Source organism: Vanacampus margaritifer, chromosome 11 (genome assembly GCF_051991255.1).
Source record: "Vanacampus margaritifer isolate UIUO_Vmar chromosome 11, RoL_Vmar_1.0, whole genome shotgun sequence".
NCBI lineage: Eukaryota > Metazoa > Chordata > Actinopteri > Syngnathiformes > Syngnathidae > Vanacampus > Vanacampus margaritifer.
In genome coordinates, this window is record NC_135442.1 from 19,665,947 (window position 1) to 19,693,914 (window position 27,968).

At 41.1% G+C, this 27,968-nt stretch overlaps 2 protein-coding genes and 1 long non-coding RNA gene across 15 annotated transcripts; 2 read left to right on the top strand and 1 right to left on the bottom strand.

The window, feature by feature from the left end:
• The first annotated feature begins 318 nt into the window (after positions 1-318).
• etv5a (ETS variant transcription factor 5a) lies at positions 319-10,212 on the top strand. Of its 2 annotated transcripts, none has more exons than XM_077579158.1 (13): positions 319-463; positions 1,723-1,836; positions 1,970-2,051; positions 2,126-2,173; positions 2,469-2,519; positions 4,134-4,257; positions 4,332-4,637; positions 5,393-5,697; positions 7,066-7,128; positions 7,844-7,912; positions 8,130-8,299; positions 8,373-8,480; positions 8,596-10,212. In XM_077579158.1, the coding sequence occupies exons 2-13, from the start codon at positions 1,789-1,791 to the stop codon at positions 8,824-8,826; spliced, it is 1,605 nt and encodes a 534-aa protein (XP_077435284.1). In that variant the 5' UTR covers positions 319-463; positions 1,723-1,788; the 3' UTR covers positions 8,827-10,212. The 2 variants fall into 2 exon arrangements, with proteins under 2 accessions (XP_077435284.1, XP_077435285.1); XM_077579159.1 differs by having other exon boundaries at positions 8,373-8,474.
• On the bottom strand, positions 9,385-13,729 carry LOC144060047 (uncharacterized). Its single transcript, XR_013295836.1, has 3 exons — positions 13,460-13,729; positions 12,057-12,122; positions 9,385-10,956 (listed from the first exon to the last, which is right to left on the bottom strand). It is a non-coding gene; the product is annotated as an uncharacterized LOC144060047 (long non-coding RNA).
• On the top strand, positions 13,088-27,825 carry rbm44 (RNA binding motif protein 44). Of its 12 annotated transcripts, none has more exons than XM_077579165.1 (12): positions 13,088-13,235; positions 15,637-15,706; positions 16,132-16,292; positions 18,068-18,240; positions 18,349-18,640; positions 19,775-19,827; positions 19,906-20,022; positions 20,308-20,368; positions 20,435-20,549; positions 21,705-21,815; positions 27,026-27,093; positions 27,296-27,825. In XM_077579165.1, exons 2-12 carry the CDS (start codon positions 15,637-15,639, stop codon positions 27,551-27,553), a joined length of 1,479 nt encoding a protein of 492 aa, XP_077435291.1. In that variant the 5' UTR covers positions 13,088-13,235; the 3' UTR covers positions 27,554-27,825. The 12 variants fall into 12 exon arrangements, with proteins under 12 accessions (XP_077435291.1, XP_077435294.1, XP_077435289.1 ...); XM_077579168.1 differs by having other exon boundaries at positions 16,135-16,292; XM_077579163.1 differs by lacking the exon at positions 13,088-13,235 and adding an exon at positions 13,261-13,543 and having other exon boundaries at positions 27,299-27,825.
• Positions 27,826-27,968: the final 143 nt, after the last annotated feature.

The following is a 27,968-nucleotide window of genomic DNA, read 5'->3' on the forward strand; positions in this document are numbered from 1 at the left end:
ATGAAGCAGTAACACAGTTCAAAGTAGCACTCTGTTCCTTTTGAGTAGCTCCATTTCCACTGACGCTGGTCCTTTAAATCAACTTTGCCATCGACGGTTTGGAGGGGGGAAATGTGAATGAAATCCAGCCATTCATAAAAATAGGTCAGTGCCATGCTCCGATTGGACGAGCTGGATCTCGTGCATAATTTATGAGCAAAGGTGCCCCCATTGGCTGCGTCGGCTGACTGACATGTCCCTCCGGCCAATCAGTGTGCGTCTCCGCGTTGCGCTCAAGCCCAGGGGAAAAGCAAGTCGATCCATGAACGAAGAGCGCAGTCAAGTTTTGTGAGTGGAGACGGTCACATCAATCCGAGCGTGCGGCTACACCGTTAGCTACTCGTTCGTCTTTCCTTTTTCTCGCTTCTGTGGACGTATTTACCGCATTCTCTTGCTCAAGAGGAAACATACGAACCCAGTCGAGGTAAGCTTCATGTGTACTTTGCTGGACAAGTTATTTTATTTTTCTCGAAACGGCCAAATGTGTGAGGCAAAAAAAGAGTGCAACGCCATTTTAGCAAAATGTATTTACTTTTTCACTAGCACTTTTTTAAGTGCGCCATGAATAAATGAATCGAAATTTTAGAATAAAAGCATCCGTGCGTTGCGCTATTTGCGTTATCTCTTATCGCCAGAGAGGCGGATTGTTTGTGATTTTTTTCCCCCCTTTTTTTATGAATGGGGGGGGGGGGGGTTCCCCTCCTCCTGCGCGTTTCCACGCGGATCGAGTATCAAGTTTCACTTCATTGAGAAAAACAAGGTGACGAAGGGTGGGGGAAGGGCGGGTAAGAGTAAAAGGGGTACATTGGGTGACAACCCCACCACCCGAAGCTAAAAAGTTAACAAAAGTTTGTTCCGCCTACATCGTGTTGTGCAATTTGTACAGAAAATCCACACAGTGGCTGTTGTGTTGAGTAACCACTTGTTTTTAACGTTCTCAGTCATGTTGCGTACAGCGACTGCCTTTTGTTTTTAATGCCCAGCCAGGGATGGCGCTACTCCGCGGCCATGGAAATCTCCCAGCATATTTAGAAACCTGTTCTCAGCCGATTAATCTAATTTGCTCCTGCTGCATCATTTGAAAAACATTATTTAGTTGTTCTATTGAAAAATAATTTCATCTGCAAGTGAAGTATACACCTGGTTTTCTGGTAAATATCTATGTGGGGGCTTTTAAAATTGTTAAATGTTGACTTGTGTGACATGAACATGGTGCCACACATACACACACTCATGTTCTAAGTGCTATCTGCTCAGCGTCTGCAGTAATTGCCTTCAGCTATTCTTTATTCGTCATCCATTAACGAGAGATAGAGTGAGTCATATCTCTAGGTCCACAGAGAGATGTGAGAATGGAGGCCACTGCTGCCTATTGTTGTACAAATACAACTTTTTATGTGTCCTTGCTGACTGTTGATGCTCGGTTCAAGGGCTGGCCTCCTTCCCTTTTTGACCAACAACAACCTTTCATGATGTTTTATTCAAGATGTGCAAACTGATTATACAGGAAAGCGTTTGCCATCTCAGTCAATGAGTCCGGCTTATGTAACTGCATTATGCGTGTTTACGTTGTGCGACTTCCTCTTGCCTGGCACGACTCAAATCTCAAAAAGCTGCTTGTTTGTTGCAGCATGGCAAACACGGTGGACGTACATGTTTATGTGTTGCTTTTGTGTCTTCTAGTGATCCAGAAAGTACCACCCCTTTAGTGTGAACATCCCCCCTCCCTCAGGAAACCCGAAACTGAACATGGACGGCTTCTACGACCAGCAGGTCCCGTTCATGGTCCCGCCCAATGTAAGTGGCACACATCACGAGCATCATACATGGGATGAACCACAATCCATCATTTGACTGGCAGATACGCCAGTACTCCGATGTCATCGGACTGCCGTTAAAGTACCCTTTCCCAATGTTCTGTCCGTAACAGTCTCATGTCGAGGAACACAGCAGGATCTTCAGTGACAGGAAGAGGAAGTTTGTGGACACTGAGCTCGCCCAGGACACAGAAGGTGCGTGGTTTAGGTTGTAATAAAGATTAAAATCAATTAAGAGAATACTAATATATTTGTAATCTATTGGATAGAACTCTTCCAAGATCTCAGTCAGCTTCAGGACATCTGGATTGCAGAAGGTGAGTTCCACTTGTTTTACATTCTTAGAATCTTGTGGTTCCGGTGTTTTGTTTCTGGATAAATGCTGACTTGGAGTTTTGAGGTGGAACATTAACTTGAGTGTGAACTACTTTTACGTTTTGGTGTTTTGCAACAAGGAGGTGTCCAAAGTCCTGCCTGTGACAAGATACTGACTCAGACAGTTTTTTTTTTGTTAATAGATGGTGATTGGTTACTGTTTGAGTTTTTCCTAAGGTGTCTGTTTGTGTTCATTTCCGCCATGTTTTAACTTTTTGCTATCCTTTGTCCCCACAGCCCAGGTGCCAGATGATGAGCAGTTCGTCCCAGACTTTCAGTCAGATAGCTGTGAGTACTCATTCATGTTGTTGTTGTCCGTGTCCTCCGAGGCCGCCTAAACTGCCTTCTAATTGGGATGTTTTAAGCATTACTACCTAAAGTCCTCGACTTAGTTTAGTTGTGGAGCATCGGGGTATGCTTCTTTAAGAGTATTTGCTACAAACTTTCCCTGACCTGAAGTCTGGGTCACCCGTTGTTTATTAAAACGTCTTAATCCCGTCAAGGACAAACGCCATCCTTTGTCCTCAGAAGTCCACTTTGGGCTTGTGCGCGCTCTCTTGTCCGCCTCTCCCTCTCAACCATTTTGAGTTTAATCAGCCGATTGGCATGGGGCATCACATGAGCCAAGCTCCTAATCTGATTTCACACTTTCCCGCACTCGGGCCTCGCTGCCGGAACAGACCAGATTCCAGCGGATAGGGCGGTCTTTTACCCCCTCTACCCTGATTTCCAAAAATGTGTGTGTGCAGCACCCCTGTCTTGAAAGGTATCCTGTTGGTTGCGACTGAAGTTCCCTTTTGTCAATTTGGGATAGTGTGCCGCTTCAGCCTTGTAGCATGATGTAAGAATCAGAAGTGCAGCGTGGGAATATTCATAGCTGTGTCAGTAAAGAGAGTTTGCAGTGTGTGAGTGTGAGATGAGTTTCTGGCGGTGGCTGCAGTTGCCAGGCTGCAGGCGTTCTCTCTCGCACCTATTCAAGGCCAGATTGCAAGATAGGCGATTACAATGAGACTGATCTGGTGAATCACAGATTGTCTACATAACAAATACAAAAGCTCTCAGCCATGTAGACCTCCCTGAATAAGTTATGCCTCTAACCAGGACACTTTGGACAAGGAAGAAGGCTCTTCAAACCATCTCTGGGGAGCTGCAGATGGCAACAGCATAGCATGCAAGGAGGTCAGGTCTTATCAGGAGAATGGCATTCTGGTTTCTGTCCTTGTTTACTTGCCATTGGTAGAACAGCAGACGTCGCAATAAATTGGTCCATACAGAATGCAATTGGAGCATATAAAAGGTACACCAAAGTAGCATCAACCATTTTGCGCTGTTGAGTGCAAAAGAAAATCTTTTCCACAACATTAGGCTTCAGAGTGTGCACACACAAGGGACCACACGTTGGTTGTTTGCTCGGCCACAATCCATCAACGGCCTCGTCATCTGACGCCCTCTCCTCTCCCGGATCTAGTTTCTTCTCGCCCATCATGTGGCGCCCTGGTAACTGCAGCCGGTATGCAGAGGGCTGCGTCTCTGGTCTAATGGTTACAGCAGCAGTCAGGGAAGAAAATCATTCACCGCCATTAGGTTGCAGCTACACTGATTCATGGCTATTGGGATTGTGTCTGTCCTAATGGGAATCAGACGTGAAGTTTGATGGGGTTTTGCGCATATAGTGCCGTTTAAATCACCCCAGCTACACAAAGAGTGGGGCATGGATGGAGGATAAATAACTGCTAAGTGGCTTTGGACAGATGAGGCAATACCCAATACGATTTGTCCACATGATGTGCTAAATATGATTAAGATAACTGTTGCACTTGTGCCTATGGCTCCAATTACGTAGATGGTGTCTGGACTTTTTCTGATGGTAGTCAAATTTGTCGTGTGTCTGCTTCCGTCCAGTGATGTTTCATGGACCGCCACCGACCAAGATCAAACGTGAGCTGAATCCCTCCAAAGAGCTGTCCCCCTGCCACCAGGACAGGAGTCCCATGCCCTACGGAGAGAAGTGCCTTTACAGCTACAGGTACAAAATAACTGAAGATATTTTATGAAGAAGGAGAATGCCTCTCTGATTGACGCTTTCCTTTTGACACTCAGTGCCTGCGACAGGAAGTCCACTCCTGGTTTCAAACCATTAACCCCTCCCTCCACACCGGTGTCTCCATGTGGTTCCGCTAGCACCGCTGGAGCACACCCCCACAACGAGCCTACACCCCCCCCTCGCACCAATGTAGTCAATTTAAACCCTGGATCACGGCCGGTACATGTCCCGCAGCAGCAACAGCCCATCACACAGAGTGCAGGCCCGCGAAACCAGCCGCCACTCTCAGTCCACAGCCCGCCATTCGCCGTGCCGTGTGCACTAATCGGCCAGGATGCCCATAACTTTACGCCAGAGCACAGGTAAGCAGTTCCACCACAGCCTGGGCAGAGCCCATCATTTACTGACCGGCTGATAATCACTTCTTATGTCCTATTGTTTTTTTTGCCACCGTTACCAAAGGCAGTCCCAATTAATCTCATCACTGTGTAGCCTTAACCTTGACATTGTCCATTACGACTTAAAATCAGGCTACAGGTGTGAAGTTTTCTCAAACAGTATGCTTGACTGGAATGACATTCTTTCAGTTGTTGTATTCTTAACTCATTCACTCCCAGCCATTTTCACTGAAGCAATCCCCTTCACTTCTGGCTGTTTTTTGCAAGCCCCACAGAACATTGTGCTCTATTGCTATAAAAACATGGAACCTACCAAAATAAAGATTAGAGTCTCTTCTTTCATCAGGAAAAAAAAGTATATTTCTATCTGTTTCCGTTGTGCAGCAATTAGCATTAGAATATAGCTACGTTTCATTCACAGATCTGTTTAAAACAGTGGGGGGGAAAGAGCTTTTTGCAACATGTCCCTGGTTGATGTCTTATACTCTGCTGCCACCTGTTGGCCGTTTTTGTAATAACTACCATTGCTTCATGCATTCTATTCAGTTCAGAGGCTGCATCAAAACCTTCTGTATGCACTAGCATAAAAAAACAACATAAAAAACATATAAATACGTCTTTGGAAGCATGCTAATATTTAAAATATAACTTATTTCTACGTTTATGTGAGTAAATGATGTGTGATGATTTGTGACGTTACTTTCTCCTACCATCTTTAGGTTCCAGAGGCAGATGTCAGAGCCATCTCTACCTTTTCCCCCATCTGAGAGTCAAGGGAGGCCCCACTTCCTGTCCCAGCTGGCTAATAACAATGGTCGGCCACATGAGGGCCGACCACTATACCACCGGCAAATGTCCGAACCACTGGTGGCCATACCCCCACATGGCTTCAAACAAGAACTCATTGACCCGAGATACACCGAGCAGGGAGTTCCCAGCGTAGGACCGCCAGCTCCACCGCGCCAGACTGCGTTCCACCCGATGGCCATCAAGCAGGAACCCCGCGATTTCTGCTTCGATTCCGGTGAGTGACACGTCATATTCGCCCATTGAGCCAGATAGTCCACAGTTGGCTCAGGGCTAGGAATGCGCCTGGCCGTGTTTGTACAAGACTGCTGACACATGAATGCAAGTTTTAGCGTGTAATGGCGGCATGGGTGCACAGGTACTCCCTTTCACACTTGCACTTTCTGAGTTTAATCTGATCATTCCTCGCGAGTCATGCCAGTAAAGTAAAAGTGGGTCTTTCAGCTCAGCCTAAGCCTCTAAGGGCAAAAAGTAAATGGGTCACCCAGCCAGGTGGCAAGAAGCTCCTCACTGAGCCTACCTGGAATAGATCGAGGCCAGAGTCCTCAAAGGACTTTGTGGCCTGCAAGGTACGGCGAGTTGATCACAAAAGGCTTAAAATGTCTTCACTTCATTGTAAAAGACGAAGCCCAACATTTGTCAGCCCACCTTCTGGGGGTGGGGAAACCTGTGAGCCTCGATGAAAGAGACTCACTGTTTGGTCACATGGTATAAATCAAACAAGCGCCTGACTGTTGTCCTTCTAACACCCACACACCCAGCTGTTATGCTCTGCCGCATTAACATCCGCTTTTCCTGAAACGCTCAAACTTTGGGGGAGGAAAAACCCCAACGACGTCACATACTCTCCTTTTCTGTACAGTGGATGACCGGCTGGCCTGGCTGTGATGTAATGACAAATCCTCTTAGCTTCTTATGGCCTTACCTACGTCACAGACTGCTATCATCTCGAGATTGGCAGAGGATGGCCATGTTTGGGATCTTGGCAGGGACCATACCAGTAAAACCGGATATTTAACATGTCTGTCTTTTGTTACACCGACTTCCTGCGTAGTCTAATCATGCATGGTTGATTTCTGTCAATCTTACCAGTTGATGGGACACAGAATAATGAACAATTGCATCGTGGTTGGTATGCAGAGACGAGCGGAAGCCAGGCCCAAACACCCGGGGGACGGCCGCTTGTAACTTGATTATCATTGAGATTTAACACAGCAGCCACAGCACTAATCCAGTTTAGAGGCTTGGTGGGCGTACGAGGGCTGGAGTGGGTCGTGCGGTACAGCTCTGATCTGGGTTTTAGTCCGCTCTGAGAAATGCGTGCGTGGGTGGGAGGCAGTTGAAGTTGCAGCTTAATGTGACTGGTAGCAGCCACTGATCCATCCATCATTACTGATATTTATCAACATGAAGCCAATCACACAAATCAAAGACGCTATTTAAAACTGTGTATCTTTATATGCGTTGTCCAAAAATACATTGATCAGCTGTGAGGTAGACTTTGATGTGGCGCACATTTGAGATGACACCAAAGGCTGGGATGTCTGTGGTCTAAAATTACATGCCCAATGTCTTTGTTTTGCAGAAGTGCCCAACTGCCACTCATCCTTTGGGACAGCGGGGAGCTACTACCAAAATAACCACGAAAGTAAGTTGTTGTTTTCTCTCTCTCGCTCTCGTGAGTTAGGAAATGTTTCGTCCGTGAGGTATTTGTATCCCCTGAGCCGTGCGGGATTTATTGAGCCATAGAGGGATCAGCACGCGTGAATGAGTAGAGGTCAGCGGCATTTTAAGTGACCGGTCAGGGAGAAGTAGGATAGTACATGCTAGCGACAAACTACACTTTGTTACATGTTTACCATGGAGGACCAAAACTGCCAAAATGTATTTAATAAATGACTAAATAAATACATAAATAAATAAAAGTGAAAATTAAAAACTGATATAAAAAATATAATTCAAAAATTAAATACCAAAAAAAAAATGGAAGTTTGCAACGGCGGAGCCCAACCCAAGACACGCTTAAGACCGCCCCTTCATTTGAATAACATTTCGATCTAACCGAGCATCTGCAGCATGAAATAAATAAATGTGAGACCAGAGCATTTTTTTTCATTGATTGATATTTAGTGCGACATTTATTTTCATTTTTGAATCTTGTTTTTAATTTTTGTATTTATTTCTACTTATATTATATATATATATAAGTAGAAATTTATATTTTAAAAAAATAAATAATTTTTGAGTTATATTTTTACATCAGTTTTTATTTTCTTATTTATTTAGTCTTTTTGGGAGTTTTGGTCCTCCAAAGTTTACTAGCCACAATATGTCGTACTGATAATAAACCTTTTTGACTTCAGGTTTCTCCTTCGACAGAGATCCTCAACTCTATTTCGACGATACCTGTGTTGTACCTGAAAGATTAGAAGGTGAGATTTTTTTTTTTACATGATTTTTTCCTCTACATTTTCTGAATTCTTCTACTCTTCCAAGAAGTACAATGAATAGCTAGTCTACTTCATACTTGCCATCTGGCAGGAATGTCTCACCACACTGTGACCGTGGTGAAGTGCAAAACTGCCCGGCTTGCTTTATTATAATTTTTTCCCACTCTCAATTTTTTTCCTTCTCCTGTCCCGCATGCAGGTAAAGTTAAGCAGGAGCCTTCCATCTATCGAGACGGACCACCGTACCAGCGCCGTGGCTCCCTGCAACTCTGGCAGTTCCTTGTCACTTTGCTAGACGACCCGGCCAACGGACACTTTATCGCCTGGACAGGTCGGGGAATGGAGTTCAAGCTCATTGAGCCAGAGGAGGTAAGTGGCTTGGCCGCAGCTGCTTTTCCGTTATGGGCATTACAGATGAGTTTGTAACCTTCCTCTTGTTAAGGTGGCTCGCCGCTGGGGCATCCAGAAGAACAGACCGGCCATGAACTACGACAAGCTGAGCCGCTCTCTGCGTTACTACTACGAGAAGGGCATCATGCAGAAGGTAAAGGCACGTTACCCCTTCTCTTTCCTTCCATCCTTTTTGTTTGCAATGTGCATCTGTTTTAAAAAGTACATTTGAAAAGGTCTGAGTCAAATGTTTTCTACTGAATTGTGCTGCTCAGGTGGCTGGTGAACGGTACGTGTACAAGTTTGTGTGCGACCCCGAGGCCCTCTTCTCCATGGCCTTCCCTGACAACCAGAGGCCTAACCTGAAAGCTGACCTGGACAGCCTGCCGGGCCTGGACGAAGACACAGTGCCCCTCACCCACTACGAGGAAAACGCTCCCTTCCTACTGGACAGCGGAGATCATTGTGTTGCTGGCTTGCCCTTCCCTGACGGTTGCAGCTACTGAACCACCACACAAAAATGCAAAAACACTACCCAAGGCTCTTGATGATTTTTTTATTCAGAGGCAAAGAGGAGCCGTTGTGGATCTCATGTAAAGAAATTGATCTGCCACAAACAATGGACAAGTGTAAAAGTTGTGACATACTGGAGAGGGTCGTGAGACTGATGACTCAAACTCTGGCGCCTTCTTTTGCGGTGGAAAGATGCAAAGCCTCAAGACCTCAAAGAAGAGTACATTTCTTGTATCTGGAACGACAAGAGCAGAGTTTGTGATTTTTATTTTGTGACAATGTGATTTTCATAAGCAAACAAGATAAATCTAAAATGTAATAAGACTTACTAAATGCAGCGCTGTTATAGAGTTGCCTACTGGAAGCTGCTTTCACGCTTCTGCGCCTGAGTTAAAACATGAGTGAAAGGGCTGTGAATTGCATAAATAGATTGTCCAACAACCCTATTTTCAACTAACAATCTCAATTTCTGTAGATACGATTTTTTTTATTGCCACTTTTTTGGGACTTTAAAGCTAGAGTATTACAGGCTAATTGGTTTGGCTGCTCGCTTGTGTAAATGTTGTTCTTTCATTGTCCTACCCGTAAGAGATTGTATCTGCTACCACCCTCTTTGGAGACTGCAAACCTTGGTACAAGTCTGTGCTGTATTGTTCAATTTTTGAACTAATTAGCACTCATCTATTTCAAAAGGGATGCATATGCAAGTACAAAATTCTCCCACAGAGACCCTTTTATAAATGGTCAAGTAGCTTGTTTTTTGTGTTTTTGTTTTACTTTTCTTTTTTGTGTGTGTGTGTTTTTTTACTTTGCTGTTGTCAAACAGTACCTGATGCGCGGATTTGGTTGCATCGCAAATTGCATGCGGAAAATAATAATAAAACAAATAACTTTCTGACACCTTCTCCAAGATGACAGTAAAGGTGACTGCATGATATAATCAGTCAAGACTGCGTCCGCCAACATATCACTTTAGTGTCTTTGGACGAACATTTGTATGTTTCTGTATTTTATTTGGAATGAGGGCAACGTTAAAACTTATATAAAGTATATATTTTTGCTATAAGCCTGCAGTCCAGTTCTTGATGTTTTTGTTGTTTTGTTTTTTTAAATAATGTATCCGCTGTATAGCTCTGGCAATGTTTTTTTTGTTTTTTTTTAAGAAACAAAATCTCATGAAGACTCACAGCAGGCTGTTCTGTATGACCAGGTCGTCAGGAGGCATGCAAAAGGCCAGAGTTCCGGATAAGGCCACGTTACGGGATACACAGGGACAGATCACACTTGTATAGGCTTCTGTTGCACCCCCTCTGACATTGTGCTCCTTACACAGCTGAGTTTATCATGTGTACTGGGTCAAATAAACATTCTATGCTTCATTGCCTGTTGTGCTGGTGTGTTTCTTTATGATCTTAACCCCCACACCCTCTCCATCCATTATCGCTGGAAGCTTGACTTGGCTGTCATGTTATGTTATGAGTCACGTTTTTTTGTACAATCCATTTTTGATGTGAATGATTATCACCTACTCTCCTTGAGAAACATTGTATGAGTAAATATGTAGATTAAATTAAACCAAACTTGTAGCCACTCAAGTGGGCCCGATTTTGTAATTGGTCATTTACATGTCAAAAACATTCATTGCTATCTTCAGGATGTCATGGGGTTCTTCATCTGAATACTGTAATTTATAGCTTGACAGGGAATTGTGTTGCTGAAGTCTTGGTAGTTAGTATTTATCCCATAAAATAATATTTTAGGGGTTGCAAGCCCTGTTGTTACACTGTTATTTGTTCATACACTGAGCTACAATTGATCATAGGAAAATAGGACAAAAAGCTAGCTGGTAGTAAAAGCGAAGAGAAGAATTTGGGATTGGATTGGGGGCATTCGAATGCCTCTTTTGATCATTTTGGCTGTAATGTGTGGGTGTCATGGACTCGGGCAAAATATTCATGGCATGACAAAAAGTAAACTCTCCGCCTTGCTTTGTGGGCTTCCTCATTCCCCTTCCATCATTCCCGACATCACAATTAGTCCACTGGCCGAATATAACACTCTTGATCCGTTCCAAACGTCGTTGACCTGCCAAGGCATCGGCGGGATGATGGCTCCGAACGTATCTAACAATCGCAACATAAACAAGACTTCAGATCGATATATATGCAGTTACAGAGCACTTGACACAGAGCTGGGCCTTCACGTTAAGTGGACATATATCAGGCCACATGGCCGTAGGCCGCTTCTTCATGGATTATTGATCCATGTATGAGAAACAGCAGCGTTAATGCAGTTTAAACTCTGAATCTTCAGGCTCTCACTGTGTCAACACAAAAACACACACCTCCCACTGTAAAGTCCATTCAAAGTGCTCTTTCGGGCCTACATCTACAGGGAAATGTGGAGTTTGCTTGTTCAAATGGAGCAAAAATGTGTTCACATAATTTGTTCCATACTTTGTGTTTACACAGTCCTCATTATCATTGAGACCAGCGTTCCAAACGGTGACATAACTGGTTTGTCACAAATACACACCGCCCACTGACTTGTTTTCATATTTAGAATATGGGCCACTGCTACCCTCTGGTGGAGCTCTCATACGATAGTCATTAAAAGCAGATACGAATACAAATGATTCAAACGCATGGTTAATTTATCCAGCCATACAGTCCCTTTTAGCTTCATAAGAAAGTGTTCCATTCATTTGTATCCTTTTTGACATTGTTACATAACACTCTGCTATCTTCTTGGTGCTGTGGTGGTGCTTCGCAGCCTTTTTTGGTGTGTGGGGAAGGGTGGGGAAATGCCATTTTAAAGTTGTTGACATGGTAACATAATAACTTTTATTTAAAAAATGTGGTGGGAAAAACATTTTAGATACACAATCTTAATCTAAAAAAAGATTTGAAAAATAACACAATTAATAATTTGTAACCAAATTAATAATGAATTGTTTCCAAATTCCATACACATACAGTTGTGCTCCAAAGTTTACACACCCTAGAAGCAATTGCAAAATATCGTCGCTGCTATATGAAAAACACTTATGTCCATTTTTACGTTCTTGGGATGTCTACATTGAGTTTCATCTCAAAAACATAAAAATGTAAAAAAAAAAAAATAAATGGACATAAGTGTTTTTCATATAGCAGCAACGATATGTTTAATTCCCTAAGAAAACATAAGTGATAAATCCTTTTCCTGATCAATAAAGTTCAACCACCTTTTCTTGCAGGTCGTTTGACAGTTATTTTGATTTCCCCTTGGCTCTGGAAAAATCTGTGCAGCCCTGGAAGAAATGTGCTAAGGTCACATTACTGAATACACTAATTAACTTTTTTTTTAAGTCACAAGTGTTCAAACTTACTCTTAATAGCCATTCAAACTTCAAAAAACAGTTTGTTTACAGTACATTCAAGGCAGTGGTGTAGTCCAGGGTATATGCAGGTATACAGAGTATACCCACTTCTTTTTCAGTCAGTATTGAGTACACCCACTTCTAAATCCGCCTAGCCATTCACAATTTTTGTTTCATTGTTCACTAAATATTGTTATTTGGTTTATGACATACTGTATACTTTATGTTTGGCTCATGATAAATACATTTTATATTATTTCTGGCTGCTTGTGTTACCAAACTGTTCTTAACAAGCCATGATAATTGTGTTATTGTGAGCAAGTACAAATGACAGATTTTTAATTCTTACATGTCACCATTTCTAAAACGTTTTTCTGGACTACTTATATAAATAAATAAATAAATAAATAAATAGAGACTATACCTACTTCTCCAGGGACCACTACACCACTAATTCAAGGGTATGTGGAAAAAAAATTATTAGGGAGGTTTGGATGTCACACAGTTATGTGATAACAAATGGCGTCACCTGACCACTATCCAAAAAAGAAGTTTTCCACAAAAAAAATCCAATATTTTACAAATTCTGCCAGGATCTGTAAAATCATCTGAACAGCTGTAGGCTACTGTATTAAAGCACAAACTGAACGGGTGGTGATATCAAATAATATGTCACAGACTTGATGTAATGAATAATTCAAATTTGAAGAATTATTAAACACGGCCATAAATTACTAGAATGTACGTTTTCCCCTTTACAATCACTACAATATGAACGTTTCCATGAAGTCTATTGTATTATTTAATTATTATTATTGTATTGGAAATATTTTGAAGTGCATAACATCCGGCGATGACATTTCTATACAAATAATTTGTCTATAGAATTCGTTGGAAGTAACTTTTTGCGGGGGAGATATCAGGTGAACTAGTGACTGACTAGTCGACATTAATTTTTAGTTTACAAGTTTACAAGATGATAGCTGCCGTCAGTCGTCAGCAGTTGTAGCTCCCCTCCAACTCGCTCCTGCAAGCTTACTCCAGGTGCTCTAAATTATTTGATATTTGTTATTAACTTGGAGTATTATTTGGCTCTTGTCTGTCGATCTTTTTTTAAGGTAGTGGCACTGACAAGCTAGCTAGCAAGACGCACATTAGTTTATTTTGAATCAGTCAAAACAAGGTTGCTATTTTTTTTCCTGACTTCAATGACATTTAATTATTATAGTTCCAATTATTAATCGAGTAAGATTAAGTTCATGTCTTACTTTCAACCGGACTGGCCGTGCTATCCGCTAACTTTGACCTGCCGTCCTTACTGGCCTACGTCGAATCATAGAGATGTTTCAAGCGTACGTACCTCCATTTTACCACAGACAGGCTAATGCCAACAAGGCTACGTAAGTGTCTGGTTGAATTTCACGCAATAAGAACAATTTAATGTTCGTGAAATGTGTCTTCGTTGAAATCACTAAGCGTTTACTTGAATGCTCACGATGCGTCTTTAAAACGGAGAAAAACGTTCTTTTTGCAGGTGTATGAACATTTATGAATATTGACAACATTGCTTATATTTTGACCCTCTTAATGTGCAGCGACTCCAAGCTTTCTAGTCGCTTCCGAGAGAGAGACGGTGGGTCCTGTACTTGCTGACGCGCTGTGTCGCAACGTTGGCTTGTCAAAAGAGGCACGAGTCTTGAATGCTCTTTGTTTAGTTTAATCAGCCTTTCACGATCACTCACAACTTGAATGGTGGAGCAATGCCATGCGGATCAACATTTCAAGTGCCATGCGTTTGTGTCATCATGCGATCAACAAAAAATATGGCTTCTAAGGTCGACTCAATCACACGTACTACCGGGAAGCGCGTTTATTTGAAGCTACCCGCATACATCACCTGTCATGTGACCCCAACACCCACGCATCACAGCAACCACACGCACACACACAACACGTGACATGCTATGGCGCCTACAAAATGTATTTGTCTTTTGTCGTCCAGGTCACTCTATGATTTTATTTTGGCTCATTCTAACATTTCTTTAAGTGACCCCATGTTAACTAGTTGGCGCTTGAGTTTGCCACCTGAATACAGACAGTTCGTAGACGGTAAGTTTTGCTTCATTTAGGAACACTGTTACCAATTTAAAGGGAAGATTGAATTGTCTTCTCAAAAAAGAGTGTCAATGTTGTATAGTATCGCAAGTACGCCTGCACATTGTAATGAGGTTCCATCTCATCTCTGAGTGCTCTAAGGGGCATTCTAATATGTGATTAGTTAGATAAGGTAAGTTAACAATTGATTAGGGATGGGGATGTATCTATTATCACAACTCTATTGGGCCAATGGCCATTATGGTTTAGTGACTTTTCCTTAGTAAACATATTTTGAGTTTGATTTTGAAGTTATTTAATGACGTTGACTGAGTGGATATTTTGGATATATTTATTCCATTTGACTTCAAGACACAATCAACACTCAGTTTTGTGCAACTGATATAACTTCCAAGTCAGTTGATTATTATGCCTGTCCCTTAAAGGCATGGTCTAAAGTTGTGCTCTTTTTTTTTTTGAAAACAAACCATTCAAAATGGATTCCTCCCATGCCCCCCCCCCCCAAAAAAAAAGAAGAGAAAAAAAAAGAAAATGGCATACACCTATTGGCTTAGCTTCACCTATTGCATGGTGTAAATATGTTTGACCCTCGTTCTATATTGCTGAGTTACCCTTGTCAGTGTGACTTGGCAGCCTAGCATGTTGCTGAATTAGCAAGCTAACATTTTCTGTGTTTGGCACTTACCTTACAAGCAGGCCAACTCTGCATCGCTCTTCAGCCCAAGGTGCCCCTTTGGCTCCGAAGCGGGTAAATGCCAAGCCAATATTCACTCTTGTTTTCCAACGTGAATTAACCGCTGCACGTTTTGTAATGGCATACTTCCTCTTTTTTTCGCTGTCTGCCACACTGGAAAAAAAACTGCGAAGACGAACGATTCGATGAACAAATCTTTTGAACGGTTCTTTTTAATGAACTGATTCTAAAGATTCAGTTCACTTAAAGCCACTCTGCTTGTACGCAAAAGGCTGCCTTACTACAGTGCCACGCCCTCTGCTCTGTGATTGGCTGGAGGGGTAAACATTGACTTTCGCCCAGAAACGTCCCGCTTATGGCGAAGCACACCAAAATGGCAAAATACAGGTCGACAAAATCACCACCACACAAGAGAAGCCCAGAGGTGTTGATTGTGACTGATTTAATGTGTATACATCTAGTGTTTATCTAGTGTTTATTTCTGAGTGAAAAACTTTGGACTATCTCTTTATGTTTTTACCTATTAAAGGCTGAACGATGCAGGTGTATGGTGTACCTAATGTAGCGCCATGTGTTTGATGTATAGTACACATGTAATGCAACTGACAACAAGCAAATGTGTTTGGTTTTTCATAGATGAAGAATTTTTCGATTTTCTGCAGACACCCTGGAATAAAAATATTGATCCAACTGCCTGGTTCGACACGTAAGTTAACCTACCTTCCCTGTGTGTGTCTGAACTGCTTGTTTTTTAATTGACTACCATTGCAGGTAATTTCAGAAGCAACAAGCCAAACAACCACCTCATTTACAGTACTCGCATTCAAGGCCTGGAGTTACAGTAGTTTATAGCATTTTATATGACAACCTCGTTTCCATCATAGATGCATACATGCATATGGCTTGGAGCAAGGAGCAGATTTGGCGATAAAAATGATAAGATTAATCAAATAGTTGACTTGGCATTTAGTGAATAGCAAAGATTCAAAACTGAATTCAGCAAGCATATTGAGAATTAATACTGTTTGACGTTAGAAATTTTAATGTTTGAAAATGTCCATTGTGTGTCTTGGCTTCTAATATAAAGAAGAGTGGTTTTATGTATTTTATATCTCATATTCTTTTTGCTAGAAGTGCCTCAGGTATTATTGCAAACGTCCCCTACAAGGTTTGGGGAAAATTTTGTCCAAAAAGACTGGCCGTACACTGCTTGTTGCATGCAACACCGCTTCCATACCTCCTACAACAGACCCGAAACGGAGAGACCAACGCTTCACCTGAGTGAGCAACAAGTATGCATACAACTAGAAATTTTGACAATCAATTCCCATGTTGTGAATAGACAATGACGTGAAAAAAGTGTTTGCCTTCTCAATTTGTTTTGGGGTATCTTTCGTTTAAGATCGTCAAACAAATACAAATATCAGAAAAAGATAAACCGAGTAAACATGAAACGCAGTTTTTAGATGGGGATCTTATGTACTAAGGAAAAGAAAACTATAGCTACCTGACCCTGTGTGGAAAAACTACAGCATTACATCACCATTAAATAATTAAGTAATTAAAAAAAAATTGTAAAGTTGAGTTCATTTTCACTAACCACATCCAGGCCTGGTGATCTCCAGACCTGTTCAGTCAAGAAATTACTTTAAGTGAATCAGTGTGACATGAAGAAATGAAGTTTGCAACAACAAAAACAAAAATCTCAAAAAGCACAGTTGCACAGGACTCAGTAACGACCAATCGGTCAAGTGATGTTTATAAGAAGAGCCGTGATTGGTCCTTTACCTAATCCCTGAACAACTGATTTTCATTTGTAATTTTCAATCGACAGCAAGTGGCCGCCCCCTGAAATGGCTAAAAACGGGTGCATTTTGCTGATTAATTCAAACTCCACTAACCCAATACACCATGTGCAGACTAGAGGGGCTGCACCGAACATAGTATCCTAAAGAAAATGCTTGGGTTTACTTTCTCTTTAAGGGCCTGGACAACTTGCTGTAATTGATCGGACCATGAATTCTAGTTTACCTGAAAATTCTGAGGGAGAAATACTCAGCCATACATTCAAGACCTCAATCCTCAGTACACTTAGGTTCTGCAGCAGGAAAGTGATCCAAAGACACATCAGCGAGTCAACTTTGGACTGGCATAGAAAAAAATAAAATGAAAGTTTCGCAGTGGCCTAATTAAAATCCAGACTTCAATCTGATTGAAATGTGGTGGCATATAAGGGAGGTTAAAAAAAAAACTCCTTTGCCGATTTAAAGCAATTCTGCAAGGAAGAGTGATTTGCTTTCATCTTTATCTCAAACAATCAAAATAAAACAAGTACAACACAAGTTAACAAAGATGCTCTACACAAAGTGTTACGTTTGAGAAGGCGCAGAAAGAAGTAGAAGCTTATCTTGTCCTGCCCCATCTTACAATCCAAATTATTACCTATAAAGTGTATTTGTGTATTGTATTTTCTTGGAAACCTATAAATAATAAATTACCATCTATAACAAAATAAATAGAAAATGACTTGAAATGAATAAATCGCCACATCTCAAGAAAATATCCATAAATTTTTCTGAGCCACTTGTCCCACACCCATATAAACAAAATCTGCTTTCCAGCCCCACATACATTCATGAATGATATTTTATAGCTGCTTTTGAATTCCTTAATATTATTACATTTTTTTCATTTCTACATCAAGACCATTAGAAATCTTTAGCCCACAAACTGAGATGAACATGCTTCTTCTACATCTAGTAACGAGAGTATGATCCTTCTGTTTCCCTCGTAAATTATAATTACCTTCTCTACCATGAACATTTTCTGAATATTTCCTAGAAATAACTTATTGTAGGTAACATAATTTTAAGAGTTTAGATTTTTTACCAAGTCCATGAATTACAAGGTACAAATAAAAAAACAAGAAATAGTTTTTTCATTTTACAGTTGATGATATTAAAATTTTTTTTGTGGAAACTGCAAAAAAATATATATAACTAGAGACTGGGGGAAATACTTTTTCACAGCAATATACTATAGTGTAATTAATTCTGTGTCTTCACAGCAGGGATCACGACTAGCACAGTCCAGTGCAAGTGTTGTTGTGCAGGATCTGCCTGGTTTCACTATGGACTTGGAGCAAGGTGGATGTTATCCACAAGGAAAACCTCCACTGATCAGCCAGATGTCAGTGGCACCTGACAGATGGGACAATTCAGCTGATGCCGGCAATTTACAGTGAGTGAACTCTCACCAAACAACAGCTGCAATATTTAATTTTGTAGTGACTTTTTTTTCTCCTTTGCATTTCTAGTTTCATAAAGTCCCCATTGTTTTACATTTCAGGTCTGAATGTCAGCAAGTCGAAATGGAGCTCCAGTCCAAGCTACATGGCAGACAGACTCACTTTGTTAGTGAAGCAGCTGCATCCAGCGGCAAAGCCTGCATAATAGAGCAAAAGATCAACACTACAGACAAGTGCACCTCCACGGTGCCTTGTGTTGCTTCTTGTGGCATCATGGTGGGCACACCATTCACCGAGCACTCGTCAGCCTTCACCCAAACCAAAGAGCTGCTCACAGTCGACAAGAGTGTGCTTACTGAGCTGAGCATGTCTGATCTGGACTATGCTGCACAGGTCAGTTAAATTCAAGCAACTTATTAACATGGGACAGATATCAGAAGTTTGTGAACAATTAAAGCTGTACATTTTCCAATTTCATTTGCATAAAATCTGTTTGTTTTTTTCCGGATGTCCTTATTTGATCTGCTTTTTCAGCTGATCGGGTATCAGGCGAAAAAGATCGACATTTAAACACATTTTAAAGGTCACAAAGCTACAAAATAATCAACATGTGAAAATATCTTACTATGTAACAGTAATTAGCTTAGTTTTATATTGTACAATGTTACGTTGTTTTTTTCTCTATTTATTAGTGGTGCAGTTAGTAACAAATGAGCTGCACACATGCACACACACAGACACGACTTCTCTGCTAGTACTCAGCTCTACTGCAAGTAGCAGAGGCAGAGCGATTCGTTTGTCTTCATAGAATGCTTGGAGGGAGACGGAAAGAATACAAAAGATACTCCCAGTTAAGTCTACCTAATATAGAAGCTTCATCGCTAAACGGGCTGAAAGATACTTCAAAATAAGTCTGCCTTGCCTGATATAAAGAATCCATCTCGCTTAACGACAAGAGTTGAGGGCACGACAGACAGGTTAGTTCGGTAACTTAAAATAAGAGTTTAATGAGTGAAAACTATTTGGAGACAAGCAAGTGTCGTTGCGTTTGTGCTTTTGAACACTTCAACATGTATAAGATGTGACGTGACGTCCTAAAACAAAATCTCTCGTTTGGATTCTTCACTGTGGCGAACCCTTTTTCTATCTATGCCTATCTTATGTTTAGCCTCACTACACCTCTAAAACTTTTTTTTAATGGAAATAAGGAATAAATAATTCCTTGAGGTTAGTTCCACTATATTCCCTAGGCGTAGTAGGCAGCAGTTAAATTGCATAGTTATTGCCATTTTTTTCATCACAGCTCCATTTATTTGAAATTGTGTGAGGACAGCAACAGCAAAATGTGAAACAACTTTCTCAATCTGCTCATTTATCTGGATTTGAACTAAAGTTTTATTTGTTAATACAAAACACTGCAACGTTTCATGAAAACTGGTTACGTGCCTTTTTTTTTGCACTTTTTTTTTCTTGTTTGGCGGCGGTAACGATTTACACTGATAATATGTGTACTTTTTTCTATTTCAGGAATTTAGCAAACTTAAGGTGGCCCATAAAGTGAGAAAGAAAAAAGAGAAGAGGTATCAAATCATAACTGTTTTTTGGACTGACTTGATATTATTTTACTTTAATTTTTGATTGATGGTCTTTTTGTCCAGTCTGAATCAGCAGGACGGAAAGCAATGCGACTGTGTCGGACTTGCTGAGATGGCGAAGCCAAGTGTGCTGGCCCAGCAGTACTATATGTTCCAACAGTACTGCAGCAGTGGTCAACTGTAAGAATGTTTCCTTTTAATGGGCAGTGAGTGGAACTTGAAAATTGGAACATGCAATATGTTTCATCATGACACACTTGCTGACCTCCAAGTTGCTCTCATTGCAGACAAAACCTGTATTAACTGTATAGGATACGTTTTATGTTAACATTTCAACATTCTTGACGGTCATGTTAAGTGAAAATAAGTTGTGCTAGTTAATGCTATTCGCGTTAGCATCTGTGAGCATTTTCATACATGCCTTTCATTCCTTAGACGCTTAACATTTTCATTTTTAATTTAAAGAAGGTCTGATGTGTATTGGTGGGAGAAAACACGACAAGAAAGAACATTAGAGTGCAGCCAGGTAAGCTGAGTGCTGTTGGAAGGCCTCATTTAAATGTTTGTCATTAACAATGTTTGACATTCCTAGGATGCTCAGAGAAATCCCAGGATGGACTGCGGCAAGTCCACGAACACCAGCATTTTTGTCTCCTGGGAAAGAAGTGCCACCTTTAACGTAAACACTGCTGAAGAAAACCAATCAAGTATGTCAACCATCCATCCATTGTTCTCTGCTTATTCAGGGTTGGGTATCAGCTTTAGCAGGGAAGCCCAGAGTTCCCTCTTCTACTTTATCCAGCATTTCTGAAAGGATCTTGAGGCGTGAAGCCACATGCGAGACAGTCTCTCCATGTCCTCGGTGGTCCCTGGGGCCTCCTCCCATAGGGGCATGCCCAGAACTCCTCACCAGGGAGGCATCCAGGAGCAGGAGTAGGGTTGGGCATAGGTTTGAATTTGAATGATTCCAGTTCCTTCTTTCGATTCTTGTTCCAAATGATTCGCAATTTCCATATTACAGCCATTAATTTTTAGCGGCTCGCAGCACAGACTAAAATAACATTTGACACGGTCAATGTTGTTTGACTGCATTGGATTACCTTCTACACTTAGTGACAAGGCAGTAGAACAGAAGAAGATTGTTCTTGTTCTTGCGGTGTTCAGATGTACCATCGTCCGTCAGGGAAACGCATTGCGACGTCATCGAGTGCGTACCAAGCTTCTCACACTATCTTTAAGGGAGAGCTCGGGCACCCTGCGGCAGAAATTTCGGTCATTTTTGGCCGTGATTTTGTTCTTTAGAGGGTGGCAAAGTAGCTCGATCTATAAAACAAGAGCTTTGCCTTTCGGCTCAGGTCTTTCTTCACCATAGCAAACCAATGCAGAGTCTGCATCACTGCAGATGCTGCACCACTCTTTTCTTTCTTTTCCAAGAATGTCCTCCACTTGGCGCAGGGTCTCATCTCTGACCCGGAGAGAGAACTCGCCACCCTTTTCCAACTGAGAGCCATGGTCTCAGATTTGGAGGTAATGATTCTCATCCCAACCACTTCATACTGAGCTGTTGATTGCTCCAGCATCAGTTGAAGATCATGGCCTGTGCATGGCCGGGTCCCACGGGTGCAGGCCTGGCCATTAGGCACTGTCCATCGAGCCCGACCTCCAGGCCTGGCGATGGAAAACATTGTCCATTTGTATTTATGTGCATCGTAGGGGTTCTGTGCCATGCTTTGTGTAGGGGCATGAAGCCACAGACAAATTAGCTCCTTAGATGAATGGAGGAAAAAAAGAGAAAAGCATACTTATTTCAAAGCCTCTGGTTGTTTGAGTGATCATGATGTGTCCGTGCCCATGAACAACAGGTGCATGCAAAGAGCTGAACACGGGCGAGGTGTGGTACGACGCTGAGGAAGACCTTTATCCAGCTTCAATACCTGCTGAGGTGAAAGAACAGTCAAAGGAGATGACAAATGGTAAGATATACAGTATGATGCCACACAGTTACTAATAAATACCACCTTGATGCATTTCCTGTCATATCATTATTAATAGTGACCGATGTAAATAGCTCCCTACAGTTTTCTATATTGTAAATATATAATATATATATATATAATTTTTATTTTATTTAATTATTTTTAAATAAAATGTGTAGGGTATGGTCAGCATCATCTTTTATACAGTGGAAATTTAAAGGCACTGTCCGGAGTTTTTACCATTTCTGTTTGTAATCAAACCATTTCTCTTTGTAATCAAACCATTTCTGTTTGTAAACAAACAATTCAAAATGGACCCCTCCCATGGTTCAACCCATACGAGCTCAACGTTCACGCCCCCTGCCTCTGACCGCACTCAGCCAAGCAAGCTGCGAGAGTAAGTGACGAGGTATCTTGCAAATGGTCACATTGCTGATCCCAGACTGTGCACCGGCGATCACCAACAGGGATAATAGTTCAAAACGACATTTGCCTTGTAACAATGGTAAAATAATAAATAATAAACAAGTGTGGAGCTAACAGTTTTCAAGAACAAAACAGCAGGCTTAACTACCACAACACAACAGCCAATAGCGTGCGTAGCTTCGAAAAAAAAACTGTCTGTGATTCCTTCAATGCCCGTCCAGAGCGTCGGAAACTACCCAACCCGCAACCCGCTCCCAAAGGTTGCTACAGCCATTTGGCTTAGCTTCACTTATTGCCAGGTGTAAATATAAGGATATTGAAAAAAAGTTTGACCCTCGTTCTATATTGCCGAGTTACCCTTGTCAATGTGACTTAACCTAGCATGTCGCCAAATCAGCAAGCTAACTTTTTCTTTTCTGTTTGGCACTTGCCTATCGAATAGCAAGCAGGCCAACTCTGCGTCACTCTTCAATTCAAGCCGCTCCTTCAGAGCTCGGAAGCGGGTAAATGCCAAGCCAAGATTTACTCTCGTTTTCGACCGTGCATTATTCACTCCACGTTTTGTTGTGGTATACTTTATTTTTTTCACTGGAGTCACTCAACTCAACATCCCATCTCCCTACAGTGACACGCCCCCCCTACCCCCCGCTCTGCAATTGGCTGGAGTATGGCAAGGCCTTTGAGCATTTATTCCATATCCTTGATATCAGACAGTAGTGTTTCTCACTCGTTCAGTTTTTGTCAACACTAGTTGGACAATTAGCTACACTGGTTATGCACTTTGTCATACTAGCTGCACAGAAACTCTGACTAGTCACTCATTTTCAGCAATGTGTTAATTAGTCAAACGTGAATTCTTCTCACTAATGACATGTGTCCTATGATTTCTTTGTACTAGTTAGATTGTGAGAGCTGAAACACCCACTAGTTAACTAGTGAAAGACAAAACACAAGTTAACTAGTGGACGGCTCTTGAAGTCTACATGTTGAACTAGTGACACGCAAATGTTTTACTAGTTAATGCCCCAAATATCCACTAGTTACACTAGTGAGACATTTTGACTGAACTAGTTGAACTAGTGAGGTCCAAAGTGTTCACTAGTAGAACTAGTGGATGCCAACATGCTCACTAGTAAACTAGTTTCACCCAAAAAATTAATGAGGAGGTGGGGCCAACGTGCATCCAGGATTCCTATTGGCTCTGCAGTTAAAATACACCAATCAAGATTTCGATTTTGTCATTATCCTACCCCCTTTAATTGCATGTTTTACACTAGTTTACAAGTTGTCCTGAAAAATTGGAGCTCGTTCACAAGTGGATGCTTATTGCGGTTACACGTTAACTAGTGAATGCAGAAACCCAGACTACAAAACTACTTGCATCTCTTTGGACCTTACAAGTTAACTAGTGAGGCTAAAAATGTTCACTAGTTAACTAGTAAATGCAGAGATATCCACTAGTTGGGCTCATTAAGATGCCGCTTGTTAACTAGTGAAACACGTGTTTTCCTACAAGTAAACTATCTGGGTACAGAGTGAGTACCTAGTAAACTAGTGAAAGATTTTCTTATCACTAGTTTATTAGTAGAAGGTATTTTGTCTCATGTGTCGGCCTCAAGACTGAACTTGTACAGACTTTGACTGTGCAAGTTTGACACAATTGCTCACTAGCTGGCATGTACACACAACTAGTTAACCAGTGAAAATAATTACATTTCACTAGTCGACATGTTTGCCAGTTACAACACTTCGCAAGTTCACTAGTTGTGCGCACATGTCAACTAGTAAAAAAAATTGTTAAACTAGTATGATGTAAATGACGCCTATTATACTAGAAACATTACCTAGTGCAACAAAATTCATTACATGTTAGATATTTGTTATACTAGTTGGGCACAGTTGCTTACCAGTGCTACATAAAGGGTCCACTAGTTAAGACATGCCCAACATGTAGGAAAAATGTCTAACGTGTTCTGTCAAATCTTGTACAAGTTGATTTCTTGGTCTGACTTGTGAAAGAAAATGCCTTCCACTACTAGTTAACTAGTTAAATAAACATCAGTGTCACTAGTTAACTAGTGACTCAGTCTGGATGCAACTAGCTTGCAAGAGAGAAACCAAGTGATTCACTAGTTAACAAGTGAGGTCAAAACGAGCCCAACTAGTGCCACAAGTGGGTATATTTGCATTTACTAGTTCACTAGATCACATTTTGTACCTCACTAGTCAGCTAGTAAGGTTGGGAAGATCCTAACTAGTGTAACTAGTGGACATTCTATGCCTTCCTAGTTAACTAGTAATCAATTTTAAATCTTACAAGTGAACCACTAAGGTAAGAAAAAAACTTTTGATATCAGTGGGCATTCGGTCCTTACACGTCAACATGCAAAATGCAATAGACCATAGACGTCTCTAATGCGACTCAAACGCCAACACATTCACTAGTGGACTGCATGCAAATGAAGCAGGCGGGACAAGAACTCTGATTGGTCGATATTTAAATTAGATGTCTTGAAGCCTTAACCCTTAAGGGCCTTGACCGCAATAACTTGAAAGAAAATAAACTGTATTTACAAAAAACAAACAAACGAACAAAAAAAACAACAACACATGCTTAATTCATCTCTCCCCCACCACTAAACTCAATAAGCATTGTGGCTATACTTAGTACTTTTGCACTGTATAGATACAGTCCAATATACAGTGCATAGACAGAGAGTGACCAGTGGGCTGAAAAATGGACACTATAGTGGTGTCAAAAGAGACACAAACTAGTGATGTCATTTTTGGGCTTACTTGTTAACATGTACACTCAATGTACGCTTACTGGTTAACAGTACTCTTAATGTAAGCTTACTTGTTAACATGTAAGCTTAATTGTACACTTAATGTAAGCTTACATGTTAACATGTACGCTCAATGTAAGCTTACATGTTAACATGTAAGCTTACTTGTTAACATGTATGCTCAATGTAAGCGTACTTGTTAACTTGTAAGGTCAATGTAATGTGTCTACTAGACTACTAGTGGGCACGCTGGGCTTGATATCACGGATATCAAGCTCGGTGTGCATGTTGACATCCTTGTGTGCATGTTGACATGCTTAATATCTTTGATATAGTGGACACTTTAAGGAATAAATATACAAAGTGCTTGCCGGGAAGCACTTTGAACACTTACTCATCCAGACAAGTTCTTACTCCGCTTTTATTACCCAGGATGCACCAGGCAAGAGCTGCGTGACTTCGGACAGCCAATCAGCCAATCATGATACATTTCCTACCACCAGCAGTTTGAACAGATTTAACAACAAATGACAATTCAAATCTTCAAGAAGGGCAAATTTATTTCAGAACTGTTGCACTGGATTCCTTTTTATTTAGTATAGCATATAAAGTGGTAAGTGACTGCACTGTATTGATTTTGAATAGATACAAGGGGCAGTAAATGATTAGCATTTAGCGTAACTAGTGCCACTAGTGAGCAATTTGGTTTTCGTCGTTCTACTAGTGAACATTTGGGCATCATAGCTACCTAGCAAATTCAAAAGACTGTAAAACTAGTTGACTAATGAGCATGTTGGCATCCACTAGTTCTAGTGAACATTTTGGACCTAACTAGTTGAACTAGTTCAGTCAAAATGTCTCTCTAGTGTAACTTGTGGAAATTTTGGGCATCACTAGTTAACTAGTAACGTTTGAGTGTCACTAGTTCAATATGTAGACTTTAAGAGGCTTTCACTAACATGTCAGTGTTTTGTCATTCACTAGTTAACAAGTAGGTATTTCAGCTCTCACTAGTAAGCTAGTGCAGCAAATCAGAGGTAACTAGTTAACATGTTAGAATAATTCACGGTCAACTAGTAAACATGTTAGAGCTTTTGTGCCTTACTAGTTAACTAGTAAGACTTTGAACATTACTTGTTTGGTCCAGTGGGCAACTAGTGCATAAAAAAGCTGATGAGCTGTGAGTTTAGCACTACATGCATGCTTATATGTGTCACTAGTTAGACTTGTGTCAGCACTAGTTAGACTAAAGTGGCACAAGTTGCAGAAAATGGGTGACATGTCAGTGTTTTTGTACAAGTAGTACGACAAAGCGCAGAACTAGTATGGCTGAATGTCCACCTAGTTCTGACGAAAGACTGCACTAGTTAGGAAACACTACCGTCTGATATCAAGGATATGGAATAAATGCTCAAAGGGCTTGCTATACTGGAGAGTGAACAACTGTCTGTAGACTCTGAACATCGCGTTGCTGGCAAAACAAACACAAAATGTCAAAATACAGACTGGGGAGGGGAGGGTTGAGGACAAAATCACCACCACACATTAATTAAGGTGTAGATTGAGAAGTAGTTCATGTTTAAACATCCTGTATTTAAGAAGTGTTTATTTCTGAATCAAAACGTTGGACAGTGCCTTTAAATAAATACATGAATAAAAAGTTACCTATATTTCACTACACGCGAATGTAGCTAATTTGGGGTTTTCTACGGGGTTTGTAAAAGGTTTCAGAAGATCTTCGTAGACATTAAAAAATTGTCTGAACATGTTCAAAATTTATTTTCGACAAGTAAAAACTGTCTGTGAACATCTTACAAATCCTGATGAAAACCCAAAATTCACTACATTCGGAAGCATTCACCTCTGTGAGCCACCAGTTATATCGGCCTTCAGATTCGTATAAAGACTGATGCTGATATTTGTCAAAATGCCAAATATTGGCACCGACAATTGGCCTGGCTGATAATCAGTCTATCCCTAATCTTGTTAACATAGAATTGGCCAAGGAAGATGAAATGGATTCTGGACTTGATGTTCCCAACATAGCCAACAATTTGACGGAGGTGAGTCCACTCCCATTGCTTTAATTATCTACAGGCCCAGACCTTTATATAGTGTCCGCAAATCAAGATCTTTACTTTTAAGAATGATTTTAGTAAATGTATGCTGGGTAATGTGAATACATCTCATGTTTCATTTCCAATTAGACTGCTAAGAAATGAATGCTGGTGAAAGTTCACCACCCAGCCTATGCTTTGTGTCCAGAAGCGCTTGGAGGTCAGCAACATACCCATGCCTAGGGCAACATTTGTGCCTCAGCACTATGGCACCATGGTCGCGTTCGACACCCTAATGGCCGAACTGATGCATTTCCACCCGGGCGCTTCGAAGCGGTGTATTGTGGGTGCTTTGAAGGAACTGTGGGACGTTTACCAAAGTGATCTCTGCACTCTGCCCCTGAGCACTGTAAGGCAAATGGCATCCGACTTCCTTAACAGGCCAACAAATGTGACGCCACCTTAAAAGTTTTTGTTGACAAAAAAGGCATTTATGTTTGGCCTTTGAAAGTCATGATACATCCAAGGTTTTGAATACAAGGTTTTGAATTCACTAGTTGGTTACAAATATGGGTTAATTTTGGCGCTGATGCAACCAAGATGTATCAGATTTGAGCTGTCATGACGGTTCCCTTTATCGGCATGCTGTTATGTTGCGTTACCATAGAGCTGTGTTGTGGTTTGTATGCTGCTACATTTGTTTCCTCTCTTGCAATTAAAATGATAGTTGTACAAATATTTCTCTTAATTTTGTCATGACTTGGTACAACTGCTGTTGGCGGTGTAAAAAGATGAAGATTAGCACCAATGTAGCCGGGTCACTTAATAGCAGCACAGTCATGGATCTCACCGAAATCAAAAGGACAAAATGTTCATCTCCT